Here is a 26,752-nt window from a genome sequence, read left to right on the forward strand (position 1 = left end):
TTTCTATTCTTATATCTCATAGTATGATCATGTATAAACTTCCAACCATGATGAGCCCACATCTCTTTGTAACCAGCGAAACATACCTGAATTTTTTTAGTTTAAAATAAGGACAAATTTTAAAAGGCAATTTGCACAAACCTTCCTCAAACTATGATCGTTAAAAATAGCGAAGATGTAACGTGACTAGCTATAATCTCACTTTCATGTAAACATTACTAATAACAAACCTCTAATATAGTCATTGCCGTACATGTTACCATCTTAGTTGAATTTTGACGAGCATCAAAAGTATTTTGACGGTCTTTTGTAACTTCTATACTTCTGAATATATAGAAGATGGTCCTCATGAATTCTGGTAAGATCACCAATTTTTTCGCTCCGGTAAAAGTTTGAAGTAAGTTCAATTTTTTCTTTTTTTTCTTTTTTAACTACAACATGTGAGGTGAAGATTCGAAACTCTGACTTTTTGGTTGAGGAAATACGTCTTAACCAATCGAGTCATACTCGTTAGAGTTGACTTAGTTATAGCATTGTTTTTAAGATAAAATTTGTAAAAATATTTAAAATCAGTTCCATTATTGAAACATTAGTAGTTGACTAAAGAGAAGGGCCCAATTTGTTATTCAATATATGGATCCTTCTTTTCTTTTGGATAGTGGATCTGTTTTCTATAGTCCAAAGTTTTGGTTTTTTTTTTCCCTTTTCTTTTTAACATCTTAAATTATTTTTAAGTGAACAACATAACTAAAGATGGTTTACTTGTTCTTAGGGGTGTAATGGTAAACCAAAAATCAATCAAATCAAATCAAATTAAGATGTTCTTAACATCAAACTGATTTTTATGTCCCTTAATTAAGAAATAATCATTGTACATATATAACCTATTTAAAGCTTTATTTTAATATATATATATATATATATATATAGTAAAATACAAATATAATCTCTTTCTAGCAATAACACTTTCATTTTAATCAACAATCTTTTCTTTCTATTTCTTAGCTTTCTTTAAAACTAAATATGTTCGGATCGTCATCGATCACTTAGAATACATTAAACCCATCCAACCAACCAACCATTTTTTTTAAGTCTATATTTGAATATATAGTTTATAATTAAACCCAAGAGGAGAGCTGTAGACAGGAAATTGATGTTGGGATTAATTTTGATATCTAGTTACAATAATCAGAATTCAAATAATCAATGTATCTTTGCAAAAAAAAAAAAAAACAAAATCAAAACAAGACTGCAGGCCCAAGAAAATTTGCTTGTTTATTATAGAGTAATCAGTCTCTGCATCAACTTGTTTATTGTTGAATTTAAGTAACCAACATTTACATGAATTTCACAACATTACATATATATATATCCTAACTAAAAAAATTGGGATATTTTCAGTATTGCTATTGATGTTATGTTACAAAACTGGTTTGGCTAAAAACACTTGAGCAAGGCAGCAGTTGTCCTCATCAGTGGTAGGGCTCAGGCTCAGGCTCAGGGATTCTTTATCTGCACCTTATCCTTGTGCACTTCTAGCTCTGCCATTGGAGCTGTGGAAGCATTCACTTCACCGAAGCCATTCTCGAAGCTCGACAATCGAGAATCCGACAGAACACTGAAAAGCTGTGTGTCTACTAATAGCTGCAAAGTTCACCAACCCAATCATCACATCAGATCCTTGTAACTCAAGACGCACTTTCAATTATTTGGCTTCAAATATCAGTCAAAAACATCTTGTATATTCTAGATGGTTTCAATGTTTTCCCGCCTTGGTTTCTTGCAAAACATCGAGAACTAGACCATCAACATCTTGTCCTGTCCGATTCATTTAGAGTAGACAATACAATATGAAGCAGAGTTCCATGCACATCACATCGATAGTTCACAGTTATGTGGGACTCATCAATCAGCTAACTAAAGCATTAACATGAACAACAACCAAATCACAAAGCTATCAAGAAATGAGCACTTTTGTGCCACAGATGATATAGAAGTACTGATAGAAGCCGACAATGTTTGCCATATGTTTTTTTACGTGACTATATGATTTGAGTTGGATTTCTTTAAATGTTGCGGGCTATATTTAGGAAGTAAAGAAAAACTTAAGAGTTGTAATATGATAAAGTATGATGCACATGTGATTCGGCTAAAAGAACATAATATAAATGACAAAGGAATCAAGCTGAGAAGTGGAAATCACCTTAATAAACGGTCGGTCCTTAATAGAAAAGGAATCAATATAGCTATCTTTAAGAAGTAAAGAAACCTGAAATCATAAATAAAGAGCTGAGTTTCATAGTCATCAGCCATGTTAGACTGTGGTTGGTTATCTTATCGGAGATTCGAGACGAATAGTAAAACAGAATTTATAGATTCTCTGACCCTGTCGTTGTTTGACTGGACACTAGTTATGGTATGAGATCTAAGATTTGAACACAATGACTCCATGTATTGCCTCATGATATTCAAAAACTGAGCGGCGTATTCGGCCTGCAATCAAATCAAAGTTAATTCGAGAGTTGAATAGAAGAAGCAGAAAGCATGGGAGCAGAAGAAAAATACATTGCCAAGTCTGCTAGAATACAACAATCCATAATAACCTGAGATTCATTGCACCTATATACAGGATGCTTTTTGGCAATTGAGCGCTTGTTTGCCAGTCGAGCATGGATTGGGCCTAGTCTGGAGGCTAGCTCTTTGTATTGTGGAAGTGTTGGTAAGGGACATGTTCTAACCTGAACGAGCAGAAAATAGAAAAGCAACAATGCTACTATCTTGAAGAGTAGGGAAAGAAACCGAAATGAAAAGAAGATATTTGTTTGTAAAGCAACACCAGAAACCAATAAGGAGCGTTTGAGAATCTGTTTAGGAAACAGTTTTCTGCGTCTTTGTCTCTTTGAGATTCTTTTCAATAACTATGATCAAATAGTTCGTAAATGGTAACAGTTTTGGCCATCTCCGGCGTCTACTAGTTTTCCTTTGGTTTTGATGCTAACAATTGGAGCTTCTTTTTATAATCATGGGTCCATCTCAGTTGGGCTAATGTTTTTGTTAAATAAAAGCAGAACAATAGTGGACTTTAAAACCTGGTTGATACATAAACAGTGGAAAAACGAAAGGATCGGCAAAATCCCAACAAACCTGATCCTTAAGCACATCAACAATAACTAAATTAGACGTTTTGATCTTCATATCAGTTGGTCTATTGTGCGTGCCAACCTGCAAAATTATCAAAAAGGGAAACAGCCATTAAAAGATAATTTAGATTCATTAACAAACCTTAACCTATTTGCTCAAACATCTACATCAATGAACTTTCTATTTCTTTACTTCTATATAAATTTTTTTGTTACTTTTTGACAAGGAAAGAGTACTTTTCATTGATAAAATGAAAAAGTACCAAGAGAATTGCATATTGTTATTTCCATTTAAAGACGTGTAATCATCCAGATTTTTATATCAAGGTGATATTTTGGTATGAAATAAAATATCCCACTATTTTCAAAATTAACTGCCTCCAATCAGCTACAGATAGAAGGCCAAAAAAAAAAAAAGTTTGCATTTGATTGTGAGCAAGGATTTAGATAAAAGAAATCAATGTTAACTCACAATAAAGGGAACTGGTGCATCAAGGAGATCAAACATTCTTCCTGGTAGAACCTGAAAATTATGGAGATGAGCACAACATGGGAAGAAGTAATAATTCAAGCAAGTTATAATTTTCAATTTATCCCAGTTGGGGCGTAAAATCAGTAATAAAATATTTAATCAAGTGTCTGCATTCCTCCTAGAAATTTGCAAGAAAGACAGAGAAGCATCTTTTAAATACTATATATGCCTCTGTTTTTTAGTTTTAGAACTAGTACTATGTAGCTGAACTGTTAATTAGCATGAATAAGAAACGTACATCTTTAATTTGATTCAACCACAATAATTTTTTTCAGAATAGGCTTTCCGGAAATGAATAGTATGTCCAATGGAGAAAAGCAAACATAAACGGCAATCTTCCACTTCAGATTCACCATTCAAACAGTGTGACTTTAACAGTTTCCAGTTACTTTTGGCTCCCAATAAGTTAGAGTAGTGAACTTATATTCATCATATTTCTTAATCAAATTACCTGTCCAACCCTGAATTCAAAGTTCAAATAGCCTTTAATTCAGATTTTCTCATTTGTCATTTCTATACAATAAGGTGGTGAGCCATTTCTATAAACATAAAAACTTCTCGTTATTGTTATTTGTTAATGAGCCAGTCTAAGGGCAATGAAAAATTGAAGACATTATCTATTTCCTAAAAGTTTACTAGAGATATTATTATCTATGAACTCACCGGAAGAAATAAACTTTGCCATTGAAAAGGACGAATCATAGGTATAAGGGATAACACTGTAGCTGAAAGTAGGCCCTGCACTAATTGAAATACTCTATGAAAATCAATTCGAATCGAAAATTAATTTTTAGTTGTCAGAATAGTGAAGAGCTAAAAATAAACAACTAAACACAAGATTATAAATGAAAAAAAAAAGGACTAACTTACAAGGTTTGGACAAACTACTAACACTTGTTTTTCTAGTAAAATCCCCGCAACCAGTTGCATAACCTAAAAAAACAAAGTGATTAAATTTCAAAGTCAATACCAAACATATGGTATCAATTGAACCAAAATCAAGAGAGAATAGTCAAGTTATTGGATAACAATCAGCGACACAAACATAAACATAAAGATAATAAAATAATTTATTATACCAACCTGATCAGATAAGAAGAAGAAAGGAAAAAAAAAACAACCAACCAAAGTTCCCAGTTATCATTTTATGTTTCTTCAACCCAAACAATTTCCACCCTTTCAGTTTTCACCAAGTTAAAACCATAGGCTATTATCACAACCATAGTTGGTTCCCAAGTCTTGGTTGAACCCAACCTCTTGGGTTAATATTTTAATAGCACAGAATACGCATCAATATTTCCAAATGAAGAAGCATATCTCTATTAGGTATGGAATTGCAATGGAAACTCACATGTCATAATATAAAATTGAAGTAACAATATAAACTCACAAAACAACCATATACTCAGAATGTTAATTGCGTTATAGAATTCAGAAAGGGAGTTGCAATAATTCATTCTAATACATTGTAATAGAAATGTACAATTTCTGAACCTGCAAAATCATGCAAAAAGCATTATGCTTACACTTCCGAGAGAGAGAGCTCGGCATATAGTGGCTGTTGTCCACATTGACAGAGCAAGAGCTTCTTCAGCTGTAGCCAACTTTGCTTTAACCTATCAAAGAATTAATCACCCGTTAAAGTGACTTGTAACATACCCTAAGAACAATGAACACAAAAGAGTACCTCAATTGGATTTAATGAATCTAGATATTTTTCACAAAAACAAAACGATGGAATTGCAGGTCTTCTATATTGAATAGTTTGCAAATGTTCAAGAGGTTGAAATAATAATTCACATCCTCGTTCAGGAACAGGAAGAGAATGATATCCGCAAACTATTTGCAGAACATCATACTTGTTCTCCTATCATAAAAACCACAAAGTAAACAATTAGATAAATAATGATATAGATAGAAATTAATCATTACTGTTATATTTAAGAAAGAAAATCAGCAATAAAAGTTAACTAACCCTTGCCCATTCCATTATTAAGTCATCACCAAATTCCTTTTCAGAATTTGGAAAAAGATCATCATCCTCATCTTCTGAAACCATACTTCTAACTGGACTGCCATATGATATGATATCACTGAAACTGGTACTGGGAAAAAGGTGTCTTATAGTAACAACATAGGAGTATATTATATATCAGAATAAATCTACCACCTGAATAGCGATTCAGAACTCCCCGGGCGTTCTAATGCGCGATGCCTTGATGAGAAAGATCTCCCTATAGAGAGACGACCACTCTCACAGCTTCCATTTGTTCTTTCCATCTTGCAAAAAAAAAAAAAAATTCAAAACAGTCAAAATAGCACTAATCACCAGATGATAAACACAAAAGGAACCAGAGGCGCCATCTAATATTGATTGAGATCTTTTAGAAGTGTTCTTATAATAATTTACATTGGTAGTAAAAAAATTTTATTGCAGCCTCAGAATTAAGTAAATTAAATTTTCATCATTCACTTTTGTTTTCCTTACTTGACTCAACTCTGTAGCCTCGCTAGTTGTACTACTTCCAGGAGTTCGAGGCTCCAACGTTTTCACTGAAGGCGTTAGGATCTTATCATCAGATATAATTCCTGCAGCAGCAGCAGTAAGAGCCACTGCACTGTCGATAGGTATTGCAGATGTCATCCAATCACTGAAGGACTCCCTTTTGGGAGAGTCAACATTCTCATTCAGTTGATTTGGTCTTGATTCCGTTGGGACATAATCAGTGAGAGAAATCTCACTAATAAACTGAGTTACCCGGTTCAGACGTTCCTGGGCTATCATACTGCATCCAGTAACAAAAAAGAATTAAATTATTTATACCCAGAAAATATTATTCTCTCATGAGTCTGAGAGTAGCTCACAAAGACACTGAAGTACAAAGGACCTGTTCAACATCTCAAAATGTAACTCAAAAAAGGGTACTCTTGTTAAGAGACAATAGCAGCGAGGTGCGGAAACCAAAAAACGGCTGCATACTCCAGGAGAATGAGCAAGAGAAGTTGAGATGCCTAGAATACCAGGTGGCCTCTGAACGATTTCTAGCACATGTAAGCATACGCCATAAAGAGTCGCATTGTTGGCAACCTGGAGGAAAAGAAAGTTGCTTCAGCAACCACCGGTTCCCTCATATTCTATGAACTAGACATATGGGAGTGAGTAAAAAGATAACTCCCACTTGAAAAGATAAAAGTTTTGTTATGTCTATTGGCTTTAGTTAAGGAGAATGAAGAATAAGCACCAAAATCCCAAGAAAAGAAAATCACTGGGATACAAGTTTCAGATTTTAACAGTATAACCTAATTTCAGCAAATGTTTCACACTTCCACCATTAAGAATAGGTAAAAAAAGAAGCCAGCTGGAATATACTTCAAGATTGGAAATCAGTACAAAGAAGAAGAAGATCTTATCATAACTTGCAAACACATTTAGAACAATATACAACCAAGTAGTAACTAGACTATAAATTTCATTTTTTTTTCCACGAGAAACCGAATTTTCATTGAGAAAAATCAAAACAAGATGAATGTACAAGGACATTAAAAAAATCAGCCCAACAACAGGAGGCCTACCGAAAGAAAGGAGCTCCAATCCAAAATGATAACACCTAACTAATAATTACAAAATAACTTCGAACTAACCCCCACAAGTATTGAACCAGAGATATACTCTCTGGATCTCTTCATCCTTTAAAAATTCTATTATTCCTCTCCATCCAATCACGCACAAAATGGCAAAGAAGCAAGTGTGTCACAAAAATCTTCTCTTATCTCAAAAAGGAGGAAACAAAATCTCTTCTATCAGAGCCCAACAATCCATGTTACAAACCCAAGGCACCCCCCAAAGAGCTCAAAAAAACAACCCTAAATATTCTAGGCGAACTGACAATGAACTAGACTATAAATTAAAAAACAAGTGAATTTTGGATTGCTTATGACTCACGGTCTTGCATTTAAAAAGTCAAGGACATCAAAGTAGATTCCAAAAGAAATACATCCATAGGTTGACTTAGGCACATGTGGCGACAAAAATAATTTAAGATCCAACATAAGCTGAAGAAATGGGCACGAATTTTACCTTAAGAGAAAAAATAAATGCCAGATCATCTCTGTTTAAATGTTCCTGTAACAATAGAGCATACTAGCATCATTTTGTTTTTGGAAACCAAAACGTAAGTTAACTGTCATGGATAAATGAAATATGATACATTTACTAATGAAATAGAGGATAAACCATCCTCAACTGAAAAAATTGGCGAGGAAAAACTCCACCGACATTCTTTTTGTCTCTCCACCTATGTTTAGAAAACTCTAACTTTAAGAGTAGCAACAGCTTGCCGTCATTCATCCTTCTAATTCCAATTATAGTGCTCTTTTGGGTAATAAGAAACCATAGTTTACTACTACTCAGAAATACAAAAGAAGGAAACAGGGATGAGACATCACCCCAACCACAAAAGACTTTATAATCAATAGCCCTATTACAATGAATTTCAAAAGTGGTTTCTTTAACAAATGGGTTGGTTCGGTTGGACAGGTTACAAACTTGACCATGTTGTCAAAAGCACCATGACCATCACGATATATAAAACTAGAGGCAAAAAGAAAAAAAAATGATAGGTTTTTATACAATAAAAATACCAATTCACAAAAAAAAAAAAAAAAAAAAAATGTATACACCATGAAAGGGAGATGATATTACAGTGCTCATAAAACTTGTTCCAATGAAAAAGTTTATCCAACGAGTCCAAAGACTGAGAACAAGATATAGAGAGAAGGATTTGAAGAGAATATCAAGCTGGAAAGAGACACATACGCGATTATGCTTGAGAAAAACAATGAAGAAAAATGAGAAATAAAAAGAAATCCAAAGAGTTAAAATATAGTTTAAATACTATTTTGGTCCCTATACATCTAGCTTTTGTTCATTGTGGTCCCTATACTTTCAAAATGTCTATTTTGGTTATGTACTTTTAACTTTCCCCTTTTAGTCTCTACATTTTCGAAATGTCCATTTTGATCTTGTACTTTTATAAAGTGACTCTTTGGTCCCTTTTATTTAATGTCTATCTCATGTTTTTCAATCACAATTCCAACACAACACTAAATTCAACAAAATTTAAATTTCTTAAAATTTAGTCATTGTCAAATATACCAATATCTTTGAATTATTTGTTTATTATTTAATTTGAGATCTTGTTTATTCAAACTCCCTGAGATCTCAATCTCAGATTTTGTAAACAGTTACACTCGTACTCTTTTATACTCCAATGCCACAATGAGAAAGGTCATGGACATTTGCTCACAAGTCCATCATTGTATTTGAGTAGGTGGTCCTGTGTTCGAATCCTTATAATGTCATTTCTTCTCCATTTAATATTAATTATCACTTGTTGGGCCTCGTGCAAATTTCAAAACCCACAAGTGAAGGGGAGTGTTAAGATATCTATAAAAGGTTAAATTTATCGTAACCCATTAGCTTAACTTTTTGTTCGCAAGGATCTCTATCTTCACTAAATTCCCACAACATCACAACTTGCCGATCCATTTACTAAGCCTCATACCATTGATTGCTTTCAGCACTTATCTGTCTCCTTCCAATGTGTCATAAGTTTGCGGGGCATATTAAATGTATCTATATCTTTGAATTATTTGTTTGTTATTTAACTCCCTGAGATCTTCCTTATTCAAACTCCCTGAGATATCAGTCTCAAATCTTGTAAAAAGTTACACTTCCCGTACTATTTATAGTCCAACTCATCAATGAGAAAGGTCATGGACATTTGCTCACAAGTCTATCATTCAGTTTCATAGCCCATAACTTTGTATTAAAGGTTTGTATGATGTAAATACAAATTTTTCAAACAGGGAACGAAATGGTCACGCTATTTAACGGTATAGAGACCAAAATGAACATTGAAAGTATAAAATGAATAAAAGTTGGAATTATCGAATCAAAATGGATATTTTGAAAGTATTGGGACCAATATGAACCAAAACTAAAAAGTACAGTATTTAAACCTACATATTAACATATACAACCATATAAGAAAATGATAGTCTAGAAGATGGTTTATAAAATTTCACCCGACCCCGAAGACCCAGCCAACTGTTAGGTTAGGTTAGAAAAGCGAAACCAATTGCCATTTTCTTAATATCACCATATTCAATCCTACCATACCCTACAAATGTTATTCCAAGTTTAGAAGATAAAACTTGTCGAGAATTGGAGAACACTAGATATAGGAAGGCATAGTTTACAAGGTCACAAAATACATTAATATTTGGTACCAGGTACCTGACCATAAACAATTTCGTTCAGACCACTGAGTGATGGAGTCCTCTCCATCAACTGTGCCTGCGTTATTAGAGTCATTGTGTGAATATCTGTTCTAGTTCTACTGGTAAACAAACATTACCAGAAAACAGAGACAAATTAAAACAATTAAGTCAATAATAACCGTCTAATACCATTATGCCATAAGGATAACATCATCCACAAAATAACAAGTGAGAAAGATGATAGCTTAATGACACATTCATTTATTGTAGAAAATAACTGTCATCAAAAGCCATTTTCCAATAAGGTTTTCAAATTCCTATCTAAATCCCCAAAAAAATAATGATAATAATTCACATCTGCAAAACACCACAACAATAGTTTATTTGCATTTAACAACTGATTAGTAATAAAATAGCTTATTTTGTACTCGGTGTTGATCAACATATCAATGACATGGAAAATGTTGGTGATAGTGCGGTAGAATTGTCAAATTTGACAGTGGCAGATATATTTTACCAGATTTCTCATATTTTTTTAAACAAGATGCGAACTTCTCATTGAAATAATGAAAGAAAATAGTTCGGGAGATACAAACTCTCAAAGGAAAAGATACAAAAGAGAACCACCAAAAGATGTGAAAGATGTGATAAAAGTTGGAAGATACAATATAAAAACAAACTAATGGATCAAAGCAACATCATGAAGAATGGTTAATGGATCAAAGCAAATCTGATAAAAGTCAGATTTCCCATATCTTGATTTTTACATAAATGGATCAAAGCAACATCATGAAGAATGGTTATTAGTTAAAGAGTCTAACTCTTCCTTAACACATCATGGATGATGGATAATAGCTCACCTTAACACCTGCAGGAAAACAAAAGGCAGACAAGTCCTTCAGACGCATTGGCAGCCTCTTCCCAGGTGGATATTTAAAAAGTATCTGTACGTGCAGGTACAACCACAATTACGTTGATATGTAAACATACAAACACAATAAAGCAATAGTTAACAGATGCCGAAAATAAACATGAAACAAGGTATTCTATAGATATGAGGACCCAAATGGTTTCCATTACCTTAGTCCAAAATTTTATGCAAGTAAATTTCTTATACAAACTAAATTTCCAGCAGGCATAACAAAAAAGAAGCATCTCAATACCATTTCCTTCATAGACATTAACAAAGGCACAAAGAATTAACTCACTACACATTTGATCATTCTACAATACATATAAAAGAGTTCTACCAGATGACTGATCCAGATTAGAGTTAACCTGAGGTTCCAGCAGGGGAAGTGATGGCCCTCTATTCTCCAGCATTTTCATATCCATCATCTCATTATTTTTCATTTCTAACTCCCACTTTTTCCTTTTAGCAAATGCATTTTCCACAATCTCAAGGTTAGTATCTGGATGGAGCCCTGCAATAATGAAGTGCTCAAAGAGAGAGGTGGGCTCCTGGTATACATGGTCCTATAAAATATGAACATATTAAAATTCATTGTATTGACATTTCTTTTATTTATCTAAATATGATGGTTACATTTAGTTTAATAAGACCTACTCAGTTGAGCTCATTAAAATCTGAAAGACCATGCAATCATACAACACTTTTGTTTTTCATCACAAAATATGCCTCATAGAGCACCAGTTATAGTTATAGCCTTATAGGCGTAGTTTATATGTAAATATGAACAGTGCTCTGTTCATCTTTGGTATTGGATAATCCGATTCAAAGATCAATAATTTAACTAGATATGGAGGCACAACAATGACGTATTTATAGACTTCCTTTTAACTCATTTTTGTTCTACTCAATCATAACTCCACCAAACGCCAATTTTAAATGCTAATCCAAACTAATCATATCAGTATTTGTATTTTCATGTCTTACTAATTTACAAACCAATATATGCCATTGGAGATTCCACATTGAACAACTTGAATCCATCATCATAACATCACCAAGAGGACCTCATATGCAAAACAAACATCATTTCTTTTTCTGTTTCAAAAACGAACATGTCCGGCTTTTAGTTTAAAATCCCGGGAAAGCCATGTTGTAGAAAAGAATACAGAAACTTGGAGTTAATTAGATACCAGAGATTTGGAGTGAAACTGATACCACTGACGTTTTTGATTAGCCATGATCTCAGGATCGAAACTATAGAAGGCGTAATCATCTTCCCGTGTGTCCCTCCCCCATCCCCAAGCCTTCTGCATGTGGGATTTCAATCTCTGTAAACTGTTGGTTCGTCTGTGTTTGGCCCTGGGAATTTCACTCCGAGCGCGTCGATGTCCAACCCCCATTTCCTGGCCCCCATGATACACACTATTGATAGCTTCTCCGGCCACCCTAAACGCCTCCTCGGAGAAATGTTGCAACACCCAGATTGGCGAGGGAGGCCGATCGTCCCCCACTTCAGCATCTTCCCTTGTCTCCATTGTTATACAATCACTTCATCTTCCACGCTCATTGCACCAATTTACCATCGCCCGGCTCAACACCTCTCGCCATCATTACATTACATTCTCAATCGAATAATTGGGCGTACAAAGGAGCAGACCCACATGGAAACAAAAAGCAATTTCACAATTGGTTCCCTCTTAAAACAGGATTCGAGCAACACCCGAGTCGCAGAGAAGCTGAAATATTCCGAAAATCAAAAAACTAAACACACGACTACGACATAACGTGAATGTTTCCAATTCCATGCAGAAAGGGAAAGAATCCCCCCTGATAGCAAAAGGAAGGAAAACTGAGGAGAGAATGCAATGAAAACATATAACAGAGAAGCGAATCGGGCATTTACGAATCCGGTGAATTTGGGGAAGTGAAAATCATGGCCTATATCGTAAGAAAATGGAAATGGTAATGATATGATGGGATGGGAAGGAAGAAGAGAAAAAAGAAGGAAGAGAAATGAATAATGTATCGCAGCATTCACCTGATGAATGGATGTGTGTGAGTTTCTTCTGGGTTGGTTGGTGCTTCGTCGCAGAACCAGAGGAGCGATGGAAAATTAAATTTTACAGAAATAGAACAGAGAGAGAGAGAGAGAGAGAGAGAGAGAGAGAGAGAGAGAGAGAGAGAGAGAGAGCGGGTTCAGGTTGAAACAAAGCTCAACTTTTTTTTTTTCTTTTTAATAATCCTTCCTTCTATTAGAATTGGAATTCCCCATTCACAACAAAACAAAACAACTTTATATATTTATTTCACTCACTCTTTTTTTCCTACTTTTCTAGAAACTAGCATTAATCGAAGATATACATCTATCGACCAAGAATTTTCAGGCTAACATTTTAGTAATTGTAATTAGGAAAAGATAAAATATTTATAGAAATTCTCTCATAAAGATTAAAAAACCATGTTCACTTTTGTTTTTAATGGAGGATTTCATTTAAATAAGTTTAAAAAATCTTAATTATTAACACTATCTTTATATTTTGTTGATATTTCATAATTTAATGAAAACATTGGTGGTTAATCTTTCATGTTCTTTTTTTCTTTTTCTTTTTATTGAATTTTATAATTACTAACCGATCATCAAATCATCAATTTTTAGGATGATAACAAGTCTCTCATTTGCTTGAACTATATTTAAATTGACATATGTGACATCGAACTTCACATATATCGCATATCACTATCAAAATCATCAACATTTAAGATGATGATAGATACTTTATTCATTTGAAATATATTTTATATTGACATATTCAAGATGATAATTTTATTTTATAATTACAAAAATGTCTTTTCATTCCACAAATTAAATGTTTGGTATTAAATGAAAATAATGAAGAAAGTTGTTTTTTTTTTTTCGGAAAAATAAATGAATTGAAATTATTTACTTTGAGAAATAAATAATTAAGTAGAGCAGGGTCAGAAGAGAAGAAACAGTGATAACTTCCGATTGACCTTTCGACTCTGAGAAAACCGACGTGTCGTCACATTTTCCACCTGTCTGAACAACTGGCCCCACTTTCCTAAACCTCTGCCGTTGATTTTCGCGCGGCCGTTACGGTTCGATCTCAACCGTTGGATCTCCAGTTCCCGCTGCTCGTCCATTTCTTACTTTACACGTCATCTCCAAGCAATAAATCTTCTTTTCCTTTTTCAATTCAATAATTTACCTAAATCTTAAATTACCATTTTGTCCTCCTACTTTCTTCTTTCTTATATTTTTGTCTCCATGCTTTTTCTAAATTTAATATCTACTCTAAATAAGTCTTTAAAACACTACCTTAGCGCACCCGTCACTTCAATCTCAAAATTTGTACTTAAAAAATTAATAACAAAATGTTGACAAATTGTATTTAATATATATATATATATGAAGTTTTAATATTATATCGAATGAGTAACTTTTAATTTTGCGTTTAATGAGTCATTAAGTGTCTAATTAGTCCCTCAAATCTAGTTTGTTCTTGACCTTTTTGACATTTTGTCTTAAATTCAAGGACTTATTAGTCAGAAAATTGATTTCATGTCTTATAGAAAAGTGAAATTTCAATTTTGAGTCTAATAAGTCCATGAGTTTTTTTAAATGTTTAATAGGTTAAGGACATACTCGATGGAATTGAAAACATTTTTTTAAGTTCAGATACTAAACTTGTAATTTGACCTTATTTTAGTCTTATACTTTAAAATATATCTTTTTTCATTTGAACTTCAAATCCAATTTTTGTTACTATTTTAAAATTGATGTTATATGGTTTTATGCGAATTTGTATTTGAATTTTAAAAAAAAATCATATCTCAAGATTTATGTTAAATATAACTTTTTTGGGTTAATAGATTCAAATTATCCCAAAAACTATTAACCCACTGAAATTTTTAAGTTCATAAATCCAAAAAGTAAAAGAAAAACATTCAAAATATAATAGCCAAAACAACAGGTATACAACATTTGGGGACAAATATTTTTTAAAAATAATTAAGATACGAAGGATATTGAGAAAATCATCTTTATTTTCAAAACAATTTCAATGATTTAAACTCCCTCTTAAAGACAATTTTATTTTTATTTTTAAATTTCATATGCCCATTAAGAAAAGTTGGAAATTATCTATGTTACAATAGCAATCGTCATTAAATAATATTTATGAACATTTAGACCAATTAATTTTTTACATTTTGTTTGTTCAAAGTCAAGTTTGATTTATTGCATCTCATCCTTTCATGTAAATTAATTTTATTTTATTACCATAAAAAATTAAGGGTGCAAACTGCAAAGTGTGTGAATATCTTCTTTTGAAGTTGACTTTTTTGTTAAAGGAATCTACTTTTTGAATATCAAAATGGACAATCATAGTTCAATTAATTCAACCCTTTTTTTTTTCTTTCTTCCTTTAGAGAACTGTGCATATTGTCACCAGAGAACCTTTTTCTTAATAATATTTTATCTCTGATTTTTTTAAATTTTAGTTAAAAGTATTAAATGGGAGAATTGTAATGGTCGTTAAATAATTTTATCATATTTATAAATATTAAATATAACACAAGAAATAAGAATCTTGTAGGAGGGATGTCTAAGTTTATGGAGTTTGGAGTTAGGAAACTTGAATTTGTATACATTATATTTAAGTCATACAAAGAAATATACTATTGAAACTTGAAAACGTATGTTCGATTTTTTGGGGTAGTATATAATTTGTTAAGAATTACAAATTTAGCCCCTAAACTTTTTGTGTGTCTAAACTTTCAAATTTGTATGTAGTAGGTTCATTATTAGGAGAAAGAATCACAAAATGCCACGTAGACTGAGAATGGTAGTTCACCATCAACCTCCCAGTGCCAACCAATGGAGCTCAATGTCACTCATTTGGAATCTCACACAAGTAGAGGATTCTTGGCTCGTTTTGCTTAAGTTAAGAATCTGACAGCTTCATCCTACATATGGAAACAAACTGATAGTTGTCATAACAAAAATATTTCCACCTAATTCCTATAAATACGTCATCACTCCTCTCAATCATGATTTGAACGTTGGAGTGTTTGTTTCTTTGTCGCTCAACTTGCACAGATCTCGCACCTCACAAATTCCGCAGAAACATTCATGAACTTCCAATTTTTGTATCTAACAGGTCCTTAAACTTTTAATTTTGTGTCTAATAGGTTCTTGAATTTTCAGTTTTATATTTAATAGATCTCTAACCTAATCGACATTGTTTAAATTTCATGAACTTTTCCGATACAAAATTGAAAATATATTGATCTATATCTAATAGATCCATTAATTTTTTAAATGTTTAATTTGTTAGGGAGAAATACAAAATTAAAAGTTTAGTAATCTATATAGTTTTAAACTTTAGAGACGTATTAGATACAAAATTGAAAATTCAATAAAAATTTATTTAGTGACCTAGACACAAACAGTAACTAAATGTGATCCATGAATAATTAGGATTGTGTCTATTTCAATCTTTGTCCTATTTGTCCCTATTTAGTCTTTATAACCGCATATGTGGCACGTTCACTTATTTATATAACATGAATTTGTGTAGTTTGTGGAGCTAACAAACCTGAGATCAATAAACCACCTGCCAAATAGAGTTTTAAACTTGTTAGTTTCTATTACACAACCAATTAAACATGTGTAAAAACACGAAACATCTATTTTGGTCTCTATATTTTTTAATTTATCTATTTTAGTTTCCATACTTTTTAGTATCTAAGCAATAATATTTTCGTAGGTGGGAAGTGGAAGTAGGGGGCACGTGCCTAGTTGCCTAGAAAATCGTTCATTCACACATTGTTTATGCTTTTGGCCTTTTGTTTTCTCTCAAAGAAGAAAATAAAAAAGTGAGCTTTTGGAAAGCTGTGAAATCTCGAGGCTCTAAGTCAGGAAAGGTGAAGAAATTTTATACTATTACGAGAAATTTGGTATCGAAACAAGTTTATGATATTAAATTTCTATCGACCTAAAAAATAAATCAGTATTTTCATACTCTCACAAAGAAATTAATAAAACATCCTTAATGTAGACATAATATTAATAACAATAACTTAAATGATGAAATGCTTATTTATTAATTTTTTATTCTTATGATTTTTTCAAAAATATTTATCGATATTTTCATAGACATTTTTTAATTTCATTCTTAGCCATTGGAAAATAAATATCTTATTTTCCTTAATACAAAATGGCATATTAGAAAGAGTTAAAAAACTAATTTAAAAGTGTAAAATCAAATCCCAATGTGTTATGTTGTTAAATATTTTTATAACTATTTTACTATTTACTTTTGTCAACTTGAAATGGCTCAATGGTGAAGGTATAATCTTTCGAGTTAGATTCAAAATTTCTGAGCCCAGAGAGTTGAACAAAATAAAAGAGTAAACTTCTACTTTCGGTAAAAACACTCATATGCACACACCTTTAGGTTTTGGTTTATTTAATTTTTTTTCTTTTCTATTTTCTGACTTTTGAGTGGGTTTTTGTTCTGTTTTAATTATTATTTTAAGTATGCTTCTTCTCCTTTTTTTTTTTTTTTGTCAGGTGTCTTAATCAATTTGAGTCAGGTTAATTAATTAATATTTTAAGTTTTGAATATTAACTAACATCAAATAATAGAAACGTGATAATTGAAAATTTAAAGACATGTGATGTAACAACTGAAACTTTATTTTCTTATTTACATGACTTTTACCAGAACAGGAAACTAGTCCACAACTTTTAATGTATTTAAGTTTTACCAAAGCACCCATGTTTATTTCTAGGTTACCAAGGATGAAAATATAATATCAACCGACTCAAATTTATAAAAAAAATTATGTATATAATGACAGATATTCCAGCAAAAAAAAAAAAAAAAAACTTATATAAAATTTGTGAAATTTTATTTATTTATGAAACTAGTCATTGCTCATTTAAGTCCTAAACCATTGTTTTAAACATATATATCAAACACTTAAAAGTAAAAAATCTGCTCTAATTAAAAAAGAATAGATGGTAATGAAGGTTCATAAATGAACAAAAATTAGATTGATTCATTGACAAATAGACATGGTCAATGGTCAATACAACAAATAATCATTTGATAATGATAATAAAATAAATAAACAAATACTTAAAGAATTTGACATCATGTAATAGAAAGAGAGAAATATATAAGAATTTAAAGATAGCGCCTGATGGCTGATCATTCTGTAGAAGAGATAGAGAGAAATAATGTTATAAAATAGTTTTAAAAAAATAATAAACTGTATCATTTTAAAATTTAAAATGAAGAAGATGGACATTTTTAGAAGGCTTAATATCTTTCAATTCTAACAAACAAGAAAAAAAGAAAAATCTACCCCCTATTATCAGCATCTTGTGAACTTACCGATATATCGGTGATATTTTCGTCCATGGTAATTATAATCCATGGGAGAAAAAAGTTGACACATGAATGAAAGTGATGTAGGAGCTAATTTGCAGCATGATCCACAAAATTAGAGAAGCACATAACTTGAAGTACTAACAACATATTGATGTGACTTTGAATGAAATGATTGGGACATTTATGATCACCGAAGCCATCCTAATTCAAATGTCAACACTGTTTAGAATCATAGAGGCATCCAAATACTTTTACCAATTCTGAGGATAGAGCTACAACACCATCATTTCATTGCATATTAAGGTCCTATAAGATATCACACACATTTCGACACCATTATTTTAGGAACTTCCATAACGAATAACAGATCGAGCCGTGTTTGACCTTACTTAGGGATGAGCAGAAAGAACGCAGCGCAGGCAGTCGCCTCCATGCATCAGATCAAACGCTTTGTTGATCTCTTCCAAGGTCAAATTGTGAGTTATGTATTCATCAACTTTGATTTCCTGCAACCATGGATGAGATCGGTTGTAACTTTTAAAGGTTAAATAAGAAGTTTGGTACCTAAACTTTCATGCAGGTCTCTAATTTTCAAGATGGTATCTATTTGGTTACTTTTAAAAGGTTTTTAACCGGTCCTTAAACTTTCAATTTTATGTTAAATGGATCCTTGAAGTTAATTCCATTGGTTTACCGTTTATGTGGCAGCTAATGGTTATATTTAAAGACTACATGGGAGGCTAATCTCGAGAAAATTTAGGTATTTGATAGTGAAGCGTTAAACTAATGGAGTTAGCAACATAAATCTATTATAGACAAAAAATTGAAATCTACCGCACCTATTAGATTCATCTGAAGATAGAGGACTAAACAGACACTAAGCCTTAACCAAAATTGAAGGACGTATTTAGAAAGTAAATTAGAAAACAAGGCAGTTGTAAATTGTTAGTAGACGAGCTTATTTTTTAAAAAGATAACGAAAAACAAAATGGTCAACAGTCGCTAAATACCTTCTTCAAGTACTTTTCAACAAGCCAAGGCACTTGAGAACGACTCTTGAAACCACCAAAGGCTGTTCCTTTCCAGACACGACCAGTCACCAACTGGAAAGGCCTTGTTGATATTTCCTGGCCAGACGCTGCAACCCCCACAATGACTGATTCTCCCCATCCCTGTTAGGAAGATGCATCACACATGTTTACAAATGTAAAAAGCTACTTCAATGATCTATCAACGAAATAAGATCTGTTATAGGTTATAACACTTGCCTTGTGGCAGCATTCCAGAGCAGACCTCATCACAGAGACATTCCCTATGCATTCAAAACTATAGTCAACACCGCCATCTGTCAGATCAACAATTACCTGCTGAATTGGTTTGTCGTGTTCCTTTGGGTTCACAAATTCAGTCGCTCCAAATTTCTTAGCTGCAAGGTATCGGTAAATAATGTCATAAAAAACACCTCATTGACCCCTCAAGAATCATTGAAGAAAGTGCAAATCTTACTATACACTGTTAGCTCTTTTTTTTTTTTCCTTTTTGTCTTTTTAAGAAACCTGAAAGATGTATTAATCACAAAAAGAGAAAAAAAAAAAAAAAAACAAGGCTAAGCTAAGGGCAGGAGGAAGAGGGGACCACCTCCCAGGAAGCTGAGTCAAAAAAGCCTTCTAATTTTGAAGGATCAGGAAGCTAAGTCAAAAAAACCTTCTAATTTTGAAGTATCATAGTTTAAAAAAAAATTTGCTCCAAGTATAGCACCACCTAGAGGTTGTGAGCTGTACAATACTCAAAAGATTAGCTAAATTGTAAGAAATATCCTCAAAAGACCTCCTGTTCCTTTCTAACCGCAGATAAAGAAGAGCTTAAATCTGTTTGAATGGATGTTCATATCCCAAACTTCAGATAAAGGCGTTAAAAAAGCTAGGGAAAGTTACCACTTAAATCAAACAAAATTAGTAAAATGCATCATTACTTAATATCTATCCTCGTGGTCACAAAAATAGTAAAGATTAAGGAACCAAACATTATCAAACTACTGATGAGATACAGGGAAAATTTGGTAGTTAAGGCATAATCTAGTTATGTTCAAAAAAAGAGGTAAATTGGGAAAAGAAGAATAGAAAACAAAAAACTGAATATAAAAAGATCAGATTGACAAATGTCATCCTCCATTTATGTTAGTGTTGATTCCGTGTTTCCATTCCTTTGCTAGATAACAAGGACCTGTTGTTTCAAATATATCACTTAATGACATGCAGACAATAATTTTTTTTTAAGGAAAGGAAAATTGCTCAAGATACCAGCCCTAGAAGGAGCGATAGAAAAAGACAAAAAGCAAAAACAAGAAAAGGACAAGTTCAATGAGGAGCAATTCAATCAGATTGAATAAGAAAGAACACAAAATTATGAACTCCTTATCCTCAAAGCAACTATAAAACTAACTGGTTAAACTTTGGAGAGATAATTTTCTTGAAATATGGATTTTCATTTTTCAACAATAAATAAATTCAACATAGTATAGTATTATAACGTTTAAAATATATAATAGGAAAAGAAACTGTTATGTTATGCCAGACACAGTTTGTTGTGCCATAGAAAAGTTGATTGTTTGACCATATAGACATACATTTAATAAAAAGTTACTTCCAGAAGCATATTCAAGAAATATATGTTAACGGAAAAAATATTACTCATAAATCGTGGAACAGTTACAAGATCTGACCATAATGAAATGTAAAATAGAACCACAGTCCTCGAAGACTATAATATGCTTCACAACAACTTTCCTTAGATTATAAATTCAAGAAATAAAGCATAGGATGTAAGTAATCAAGGTATACCGATTTCAAACTTTTTGTTGTCAATATCAATGCCAATTATACGAGAGGCACCAGCTGCTTTGGCACCTTCTGCAACCTGTAAAATTTTAGGTAACAAAGAAATCGATGCTTTTAGCCAGAGAAACAATTTGGTAGATAAGGAAAGAAGGTATAGAAATGAAGGGGACTAGGTCATGTTTCTTGGTTCGTGAAGAAATTGCTTACAGCAATCAATCCACTGCAAACACCAATGTTTAAGAATGCTAAAGACTGCCGGGCTCTGCTAAGGCATAAGCTTTGATATAAATGCTTAAAGTAGGACGGAAAACTCGTCATCAATTGTATTTTTTTTTAAATAAAGATTCTATTCTCCACATCTTAATTTCTGTCACAAACATCAGTACGTTCCTTACTTCTAGTCTTTTGCATCTATTCTTAGCCTGTGGTAAAAGTATCTTTAGTGTTATATATCTACATGCATTAATTTTTTTTTTTCTATACGAGAAACAGAGATATACATGCATTAGTTGGTTTTATATTTCAAAATATGAGTAGTCAGTATTATTCTTGTAGCTATCATGTGAGGCCATCTACCTATTGCCTATGACTATAAGCCTAGATGCCTTGCAATGGAGGCGTACACCTCTTGTCTATAAGGGCTGCAAGCCTCTGAAAAACTGAAAATGTAAACTGAGGCATAAAAATTGAGTTTCACCTTGGACCTTGTTAAACCTGAATATCCTTTTAAAACATTGACAAAACATAAGTCGTGAAGAAATCCATGCTAAATTAGACTCAAACTGAGGTCAAGAGGGGGCAGTCAAAAGAACAGGAAGGTCTGATATGAAGCTTACAGCGAGGCCTACAGTCCCTAGGCCAAAAATAGCAACATTGGACCCTGGCTCTACTTTTGCCGTGTTCCAAACAGCTCCAAGACCTGAAAATAGCATATGCTACAGCAAATGAAATAATGAATTTAAAATAATTTACCTGTAAGATATTACTTAATGAGAACAATGCCCCCTCATTCAAAAGAAATGAGTAAACCAGAAAAACAGAAAAACAAAAATAACACCAGCTCACTTCTTTCCTTAGATAGAAAACACCACAGCAACAATGTCCATCTAAAATCTTCCTACATTTTTTTTTTCTAACTTTTCATAGCTAAAACAGGACAATTATGCTAGTTGTAAAAGTAACAGTGTCGTTTCTAATAAGATGAAGAAATGAATTTTTACAACTAAGAGAAATTTAAAAATTAAGTAATATTCTTTGTGCGACCATGATTCGATGACCTTGCCCTATCATTAATACAGTTTGTATGTACATGTATGGAGTTATCCAATAAGGCTTATGTCAGAACAAGTTCTACAGGTCTTCTACTCTCAAAGGAAAATTTGAATATCTCGTGGACATGTTAGACAAAAAGGTTTTGCATCTTAGAATGATTAAAGTTGTAAATTATCCTGAAACAGTATGTAAAATAAATATGAAACTTTTGGTTTCAGAAGAAATATGAGAATGTAATTTGTCTAACTTATTTCCTTTACTTATTGAGATTTTATCTCGTTTTAATTTTTTTAGATAAAAAAAATTGAATATTGAATAATACAGAAAGGGTGAACAATAATACTCAATGGGGAGATTTAAAAACTACCATAATTGGTATAAATCAAAGAAATAATAACAGAAATAAGAGAGCTCCACAAAGAGTGTTATCCCAAGCTGGTCTTTTTGCAATTTCTTGAACTACTTGGGGTCAGAGAGTAGGAGTCTTTTTATTCTCTCTTTTGTGCATGTGTAGAAGAATCTTGGGAGGATGCCTTGAGTCTGACTCGTCTAAAAGCTTCTCTTTGGGTCCTTGAATCAAGTCTTTTTTGTCATTTCCCTTTATTTTTTATCACCAACAATTCAATCGCATTACGTAATTTTCTTACTTTTTGGTACCCATTTTATCGGTGGAATCGTTAGTTTTTCTTTTTGGCCTTTTTACTTCATTTTATTCTTTTATTTGATGAAAGTTGAGTGCAGAAATAATCCAACTAGAGACGTAATTGATTTTGATGCAAGTTATACCTGTAGGAACGCCACATCCAAGAAGGCATACTTTATCTAATGGAGCTTTTGGGTCAATCTTTGCAACACTGACATCATGAACAACAGTGTATTGACTAAATGTCGACGTTCCCATGAAGTGATATATAGGCTTTCCATTTATGGAGAAACGACTCTGGCGATCTGACATCATTACTCCAACTCCAGTGGCAGCACGAACTTTGCCACAGAGGTTTGTTTTCCCTGATTTGCAGAACTTGCATTCTCGACATTCTGCTTGGTAACAAGGAATGACATGGTCTCCAGGCTGAACTTCAGTCACACCTTCACCAACACTCTCAACTATCCTGCCCATGGGTGTAACATGCCGCTTGGCGCTTGAGCAATAATGTTAAGCATACAGAGGAAGAATTGCAGACCATGTGTAACATGGTGTGTGTGTGTGTGTGTGTGTGTGTGTGTGTGTGTGTGTATGTGTGTGTGTACTAAAAACCATAATATCTGGGATCTGACTTTTAAAAAAATTGCATACCCTGCAGCCTCATGACCAAGAATACAGGGGAAGAGACCTTCAGGGTCCTGAAAAGAAATGAACATCAGAAAACTTAAAATTTAATATGAACATTATATGACATTCAGCATTCAAAAGACTTGTAAATTATTTCAAATCTTAGGTGGGTACCAGTTGGCTAGAAGAGGTATTGAACTAATGACATCAAAATGTTAGGGGTTGGCTTTCGTCCCCTCTTTTGTAATTTCATTCAATCAATGAAATTATTTCCAATCCAAATTAAATAAAATACATCTTGCTTATCAAAGTGATTGACTTTTAGTTGTAAAATAATAGCACTATTTTATCATTATTTTCTTGATCATACTTTACACTAAACTTGGTATGGATTGCATTGCAACGGTATACATGATGACTGAAAATTTAAAAACAGTTGTTCTACAACCAACTTGATCCTCAAATTTTTAAAGCGAAACAAACTTTCTATAAAATGAAGGAAAGTAAAAGAAGGCCTGTCATAGAAAACGCCAGGCCAAAAGTGGGAAGCACAAAAAACTTGTACAAAAGAACCCCCAACTTCTGGTAATAAAAAAGGAAGTGTAATTACAAAAAAAATTTGAGTTAGAAGCCCGAAGTGAAGCATCAAAATGCACCAAACCCCACACATCCTCCCAAGATCTATCAAGCCCTAAAAATATTCTTCTAATTCTTCCCCACCAAACAGCAAAGAATCCAACCTACCAGAATTTCGTCATAAGGCAATACGCCATAAGGGTGACCTCCCAAGTGGAAATATTTAATCCCCAAAGCTATCTAACCATTAGAGCTAGGATCCTGGTAAGTTGATTCCCAATACCTAAACGCCCAGAGCTTTTTAAGGCTTGCACCTAATCCCATGGTCACCAAATGATGTCCACCGCCAAATTGTACCTCTCTTATAAAAGGTTCCTCGTGAGCCTTTCCAGCTCTTGGTGGTAACAACATTGAATTTAGAAAGATATAACGAAGGAAACTTAGTAAGAATATAGCGGATGATAAGTCTACTACTCTTTGTCTCTAGAGAATTGAGCATTTTCCAAGTAGACAATCTCTTGCTCACTCGAGTAGAATGTGAAGACGGCCTGATGATCATCTATGCATAAGAAAACTCCCAGCATTCCCTCCCACCGCCCAATAGAAAGGAAGTAAAAATCATGAACCCATCAAATGAGAAAACAAAACGTGCGGCACAGAGCGATCGATAATTGGATAGAATCGCGAAAATCAGAAGTAGGGAAAAAGGAAACAACCTTGCCGCTCCAGGTATAAGCATCGGTGTGGCAAAGAGCAGTGTAGAGGATCTTGACTCGGACCTCGCCGGCTTGCGGCGGAGCCACCTGAACATCCTGGATCACCAATGGCTTGTTGGGTTCCCAGGCCACCGCCGCTGGCAAGAATCATGAAATCAATTCAATCCAAAAGATCGAGAGCGCATAAAATGAAGCACATGCATTATGCAGCGAGGATGAAAATGTAGAGGGAGTACCTTTGCAGGTGATAACTTGACCTTGAGTAGCCATGGATAGAACTGAATACGCCGAGACAAATGGAGGAGGAAGGAGAGGCTATAGAGAGAGTGACAGCCGAGGCAACGCAAGCCAAGGTTACGTTTTCAACAATGTTGTTTTTCAGTGAATTCTAATTTACATATATCTCTATCATTGTTTATTCAATCGAAAATGAATTGAACTCACCACCATCTAATCGGATATAGATGGGTTAACCGTGATGAAGTTTCTTGTTTTTAATCGCTTCATTCTAAAAAATTTTAAGTATTTGATAATTATTTATATTTTTTATCTCCACAAATTTGTATATCAAATTTGGAAATAATAAAAATAATAAATATTTATTATTTTTGTTTATAATTTGTTTTCAAATAAAAGTATAATCTTATCATTAATTATTATATTTGTAGGGGTTATCATTATTATATTTATAGTGGTTGGGTAACAATAATTAAATAAAAACAATAAATGAAAATATTATTAAATAAATATTTCATAGAAAATATTGATGGATAAATATTTTATTTTTAATCTATAGAAATTATTTATACTAACAAATAATCATTTTGCCTTCTTTTATTAAATAAGTATGAAATTACGTGGAAGATTAAACTTTCTATAAAATGAGCAAAATGTCTTAATCACTGGGATCGGTATATAAATTTGTTATTAATATTGTGCATATATTAATAATATTTTTGTTTTCTCTTTTAAAATTATATGAGTAACCATTGTATAGGTGTGAAATTGTTATTAAATCTACTGCGTAGATTGGACAAGAAAAAATCCAACTCAATTTTTTTATACTGTTTATGGACAAAATCAAAATTTTCACTCCAAACTTTTTATTTTGTTCATTTAAAATTTAAACTTAAATAAATGTTATAATGTTTATCTTTTAAGTTTAAATTTTTTTTTGTAACTCACTCACCAATTTTAACCGAAGAAAAAACAAAAATGAAAATCACAGTTTGCAAAACCACTAAACAGCTCATACAGAATTAAAAATCATATTGGGAAGAAAAGAAAACAACAGCAATTTTAATGTTGTTTAAATGCATAAGTTTTTAGCTAATGTATGTTTTATAAGTCGTAGGAATGTTTAATTTAACCACTCTTTAAAGTTTATTCGTACAAAGTTAAGGTACAAATTGATAAAGTTAAATTTTAAGGTCAAATTGATACATCTAGTATCTTATAAATAAAAATATATTAATTTTCCATAATTTATAGATCTAAATAAATTATTTAAAATTACAAGTACCAATTGCAAAAGCTAAAAATAATAAAAAGAATATTAAAGTCGGTTCATTTTACATGCTACAATATTTACCTACATTTTAATTGTGCACATGTCAATTAATTTATTAACAGTCTCTTTAAAGACGGGACGTTTGTTTTAATTATCGCTTCTTTATTATACTAAACTTTTTTTTTATTCATATGCAATTATGTACTAAGTTTACAAGTGATAAGTTTGAATTATAATATTTGAAAATGTTTATTTGTTCCCTCCGTTCATTTTGTTTTTT

The 26,752-nt window shown here is 32.5% G+C and overlaps 2 protein-coding genes across 5 annotated transcripts; both read right to left on the reverse strand.

The window, feature by feature from the left end:
• Window positions 1–1,250: 1,250 nt before the first annotated feature.
• LOC111024191 (DENN (AEX-3) domain-containing protein) lies at window positions 1,251–13,065 on the reverse strand. 4 transcript variants are annotated; one of them, XM_022301820.2, is made up of 20 exons: window positions 12,906–13,065; window positions 12,058–12,603; window positions 11,233–11,430; window positions 10,815–10,898; window positions 9,971–10,030; window positions 7,751–7,795; window positions 6,561–6,760; window positions 6,161–6,458; window positions 5,843–5,952; window positions 5,648–5,744; window positions 5,360–5,539; window positions 5,199–5,288; window positions 4,543–4,605; window positions 4,336–4,410; window positions 3,613–3,663; window positions 3,145–3,222; window positions 2,604–2,738; window positions 2,386–2,493; window positions 2,204–2,269; window positions 1,251–1,644 (listed from the first exon to the last, which is right to left on the reverse strand). In XM_022301820.2, exons 2-20 carry the CDS (start codon window positions 12,400–12,402, stop codon window positions 1,498–1,500), a joined length of 2,430 nt encoding a protein of 809 aa, XP_022157512.1. In that variant the 5' UTR covers window positions 12,403–12,603; window positions 12,906–13,065; the 3' UTR covers window positions 1,251–1,497. The 4 variants fall into 4 exon arrangements, 3 of the variants coding, with proteins under 3 accessions (XP_022157512.1, XP_087974004.1, XP_087974003.1); XM_088117877.1 differs by having other exon boundaries at window positions 1,502–1,779; XM_088117878.1 differs by lacking the exon at window positions 12,906–13,065 and having other exon boundaries at window positions 12,083–12,219.
• Window positions 13,066–18,442: 5,377 nt separating this feature from the next.
• On the reverse strand, window positions 18,443–25,360 carry HOT5 (GroES-like zinc-binding dehydrogenase family protein). The gene is made up of 9 exons (XM_022301826.2): window positions 25,199–25,360; window positions 24,963–25,099; window positions 23,695–23,741; window positions 23,184–23,509; window positions 21,962–22,044; window positions 21,129–21,204; window positions 19,557–19,714; window positions 19,299–19,460; window positions 18,443–18,794 (listed from the first exon to the last, which is right to left on the reverse strand). Exons 1-9 carry the CDS (start codon window positions 25,230–25,232, stop codon window positions 18,678–18,680), a joined length of 1,140 nt encoding a protein of 379 aa, XP_022157518.1. The 5' UTR covers window positions 25,233–25,360; the 3' UTR covers window positions 18,443–18,677.
• Between the last annotated feature and the right edge of the window lie 1,392 nt (window positions 25,361–26,752).

This window comes from Momordica charantia (genome assembly GCF_013281855.1).
Source record: "Momordica charantia cultivar OHB3-1 chromosome 9 unlocalized genomic scaffold, Mcharantia_2.0 BLBB01000009.1, whole genome shotgun sequence".
Taxonomy (NCBI): domain Eukaryota; kingdom Viridiplantae; phylum Streptophyta; class Magnoliopsida; order Cucurbitales; family Cucurbitaceae; genus Momordica; species Momordica charantia.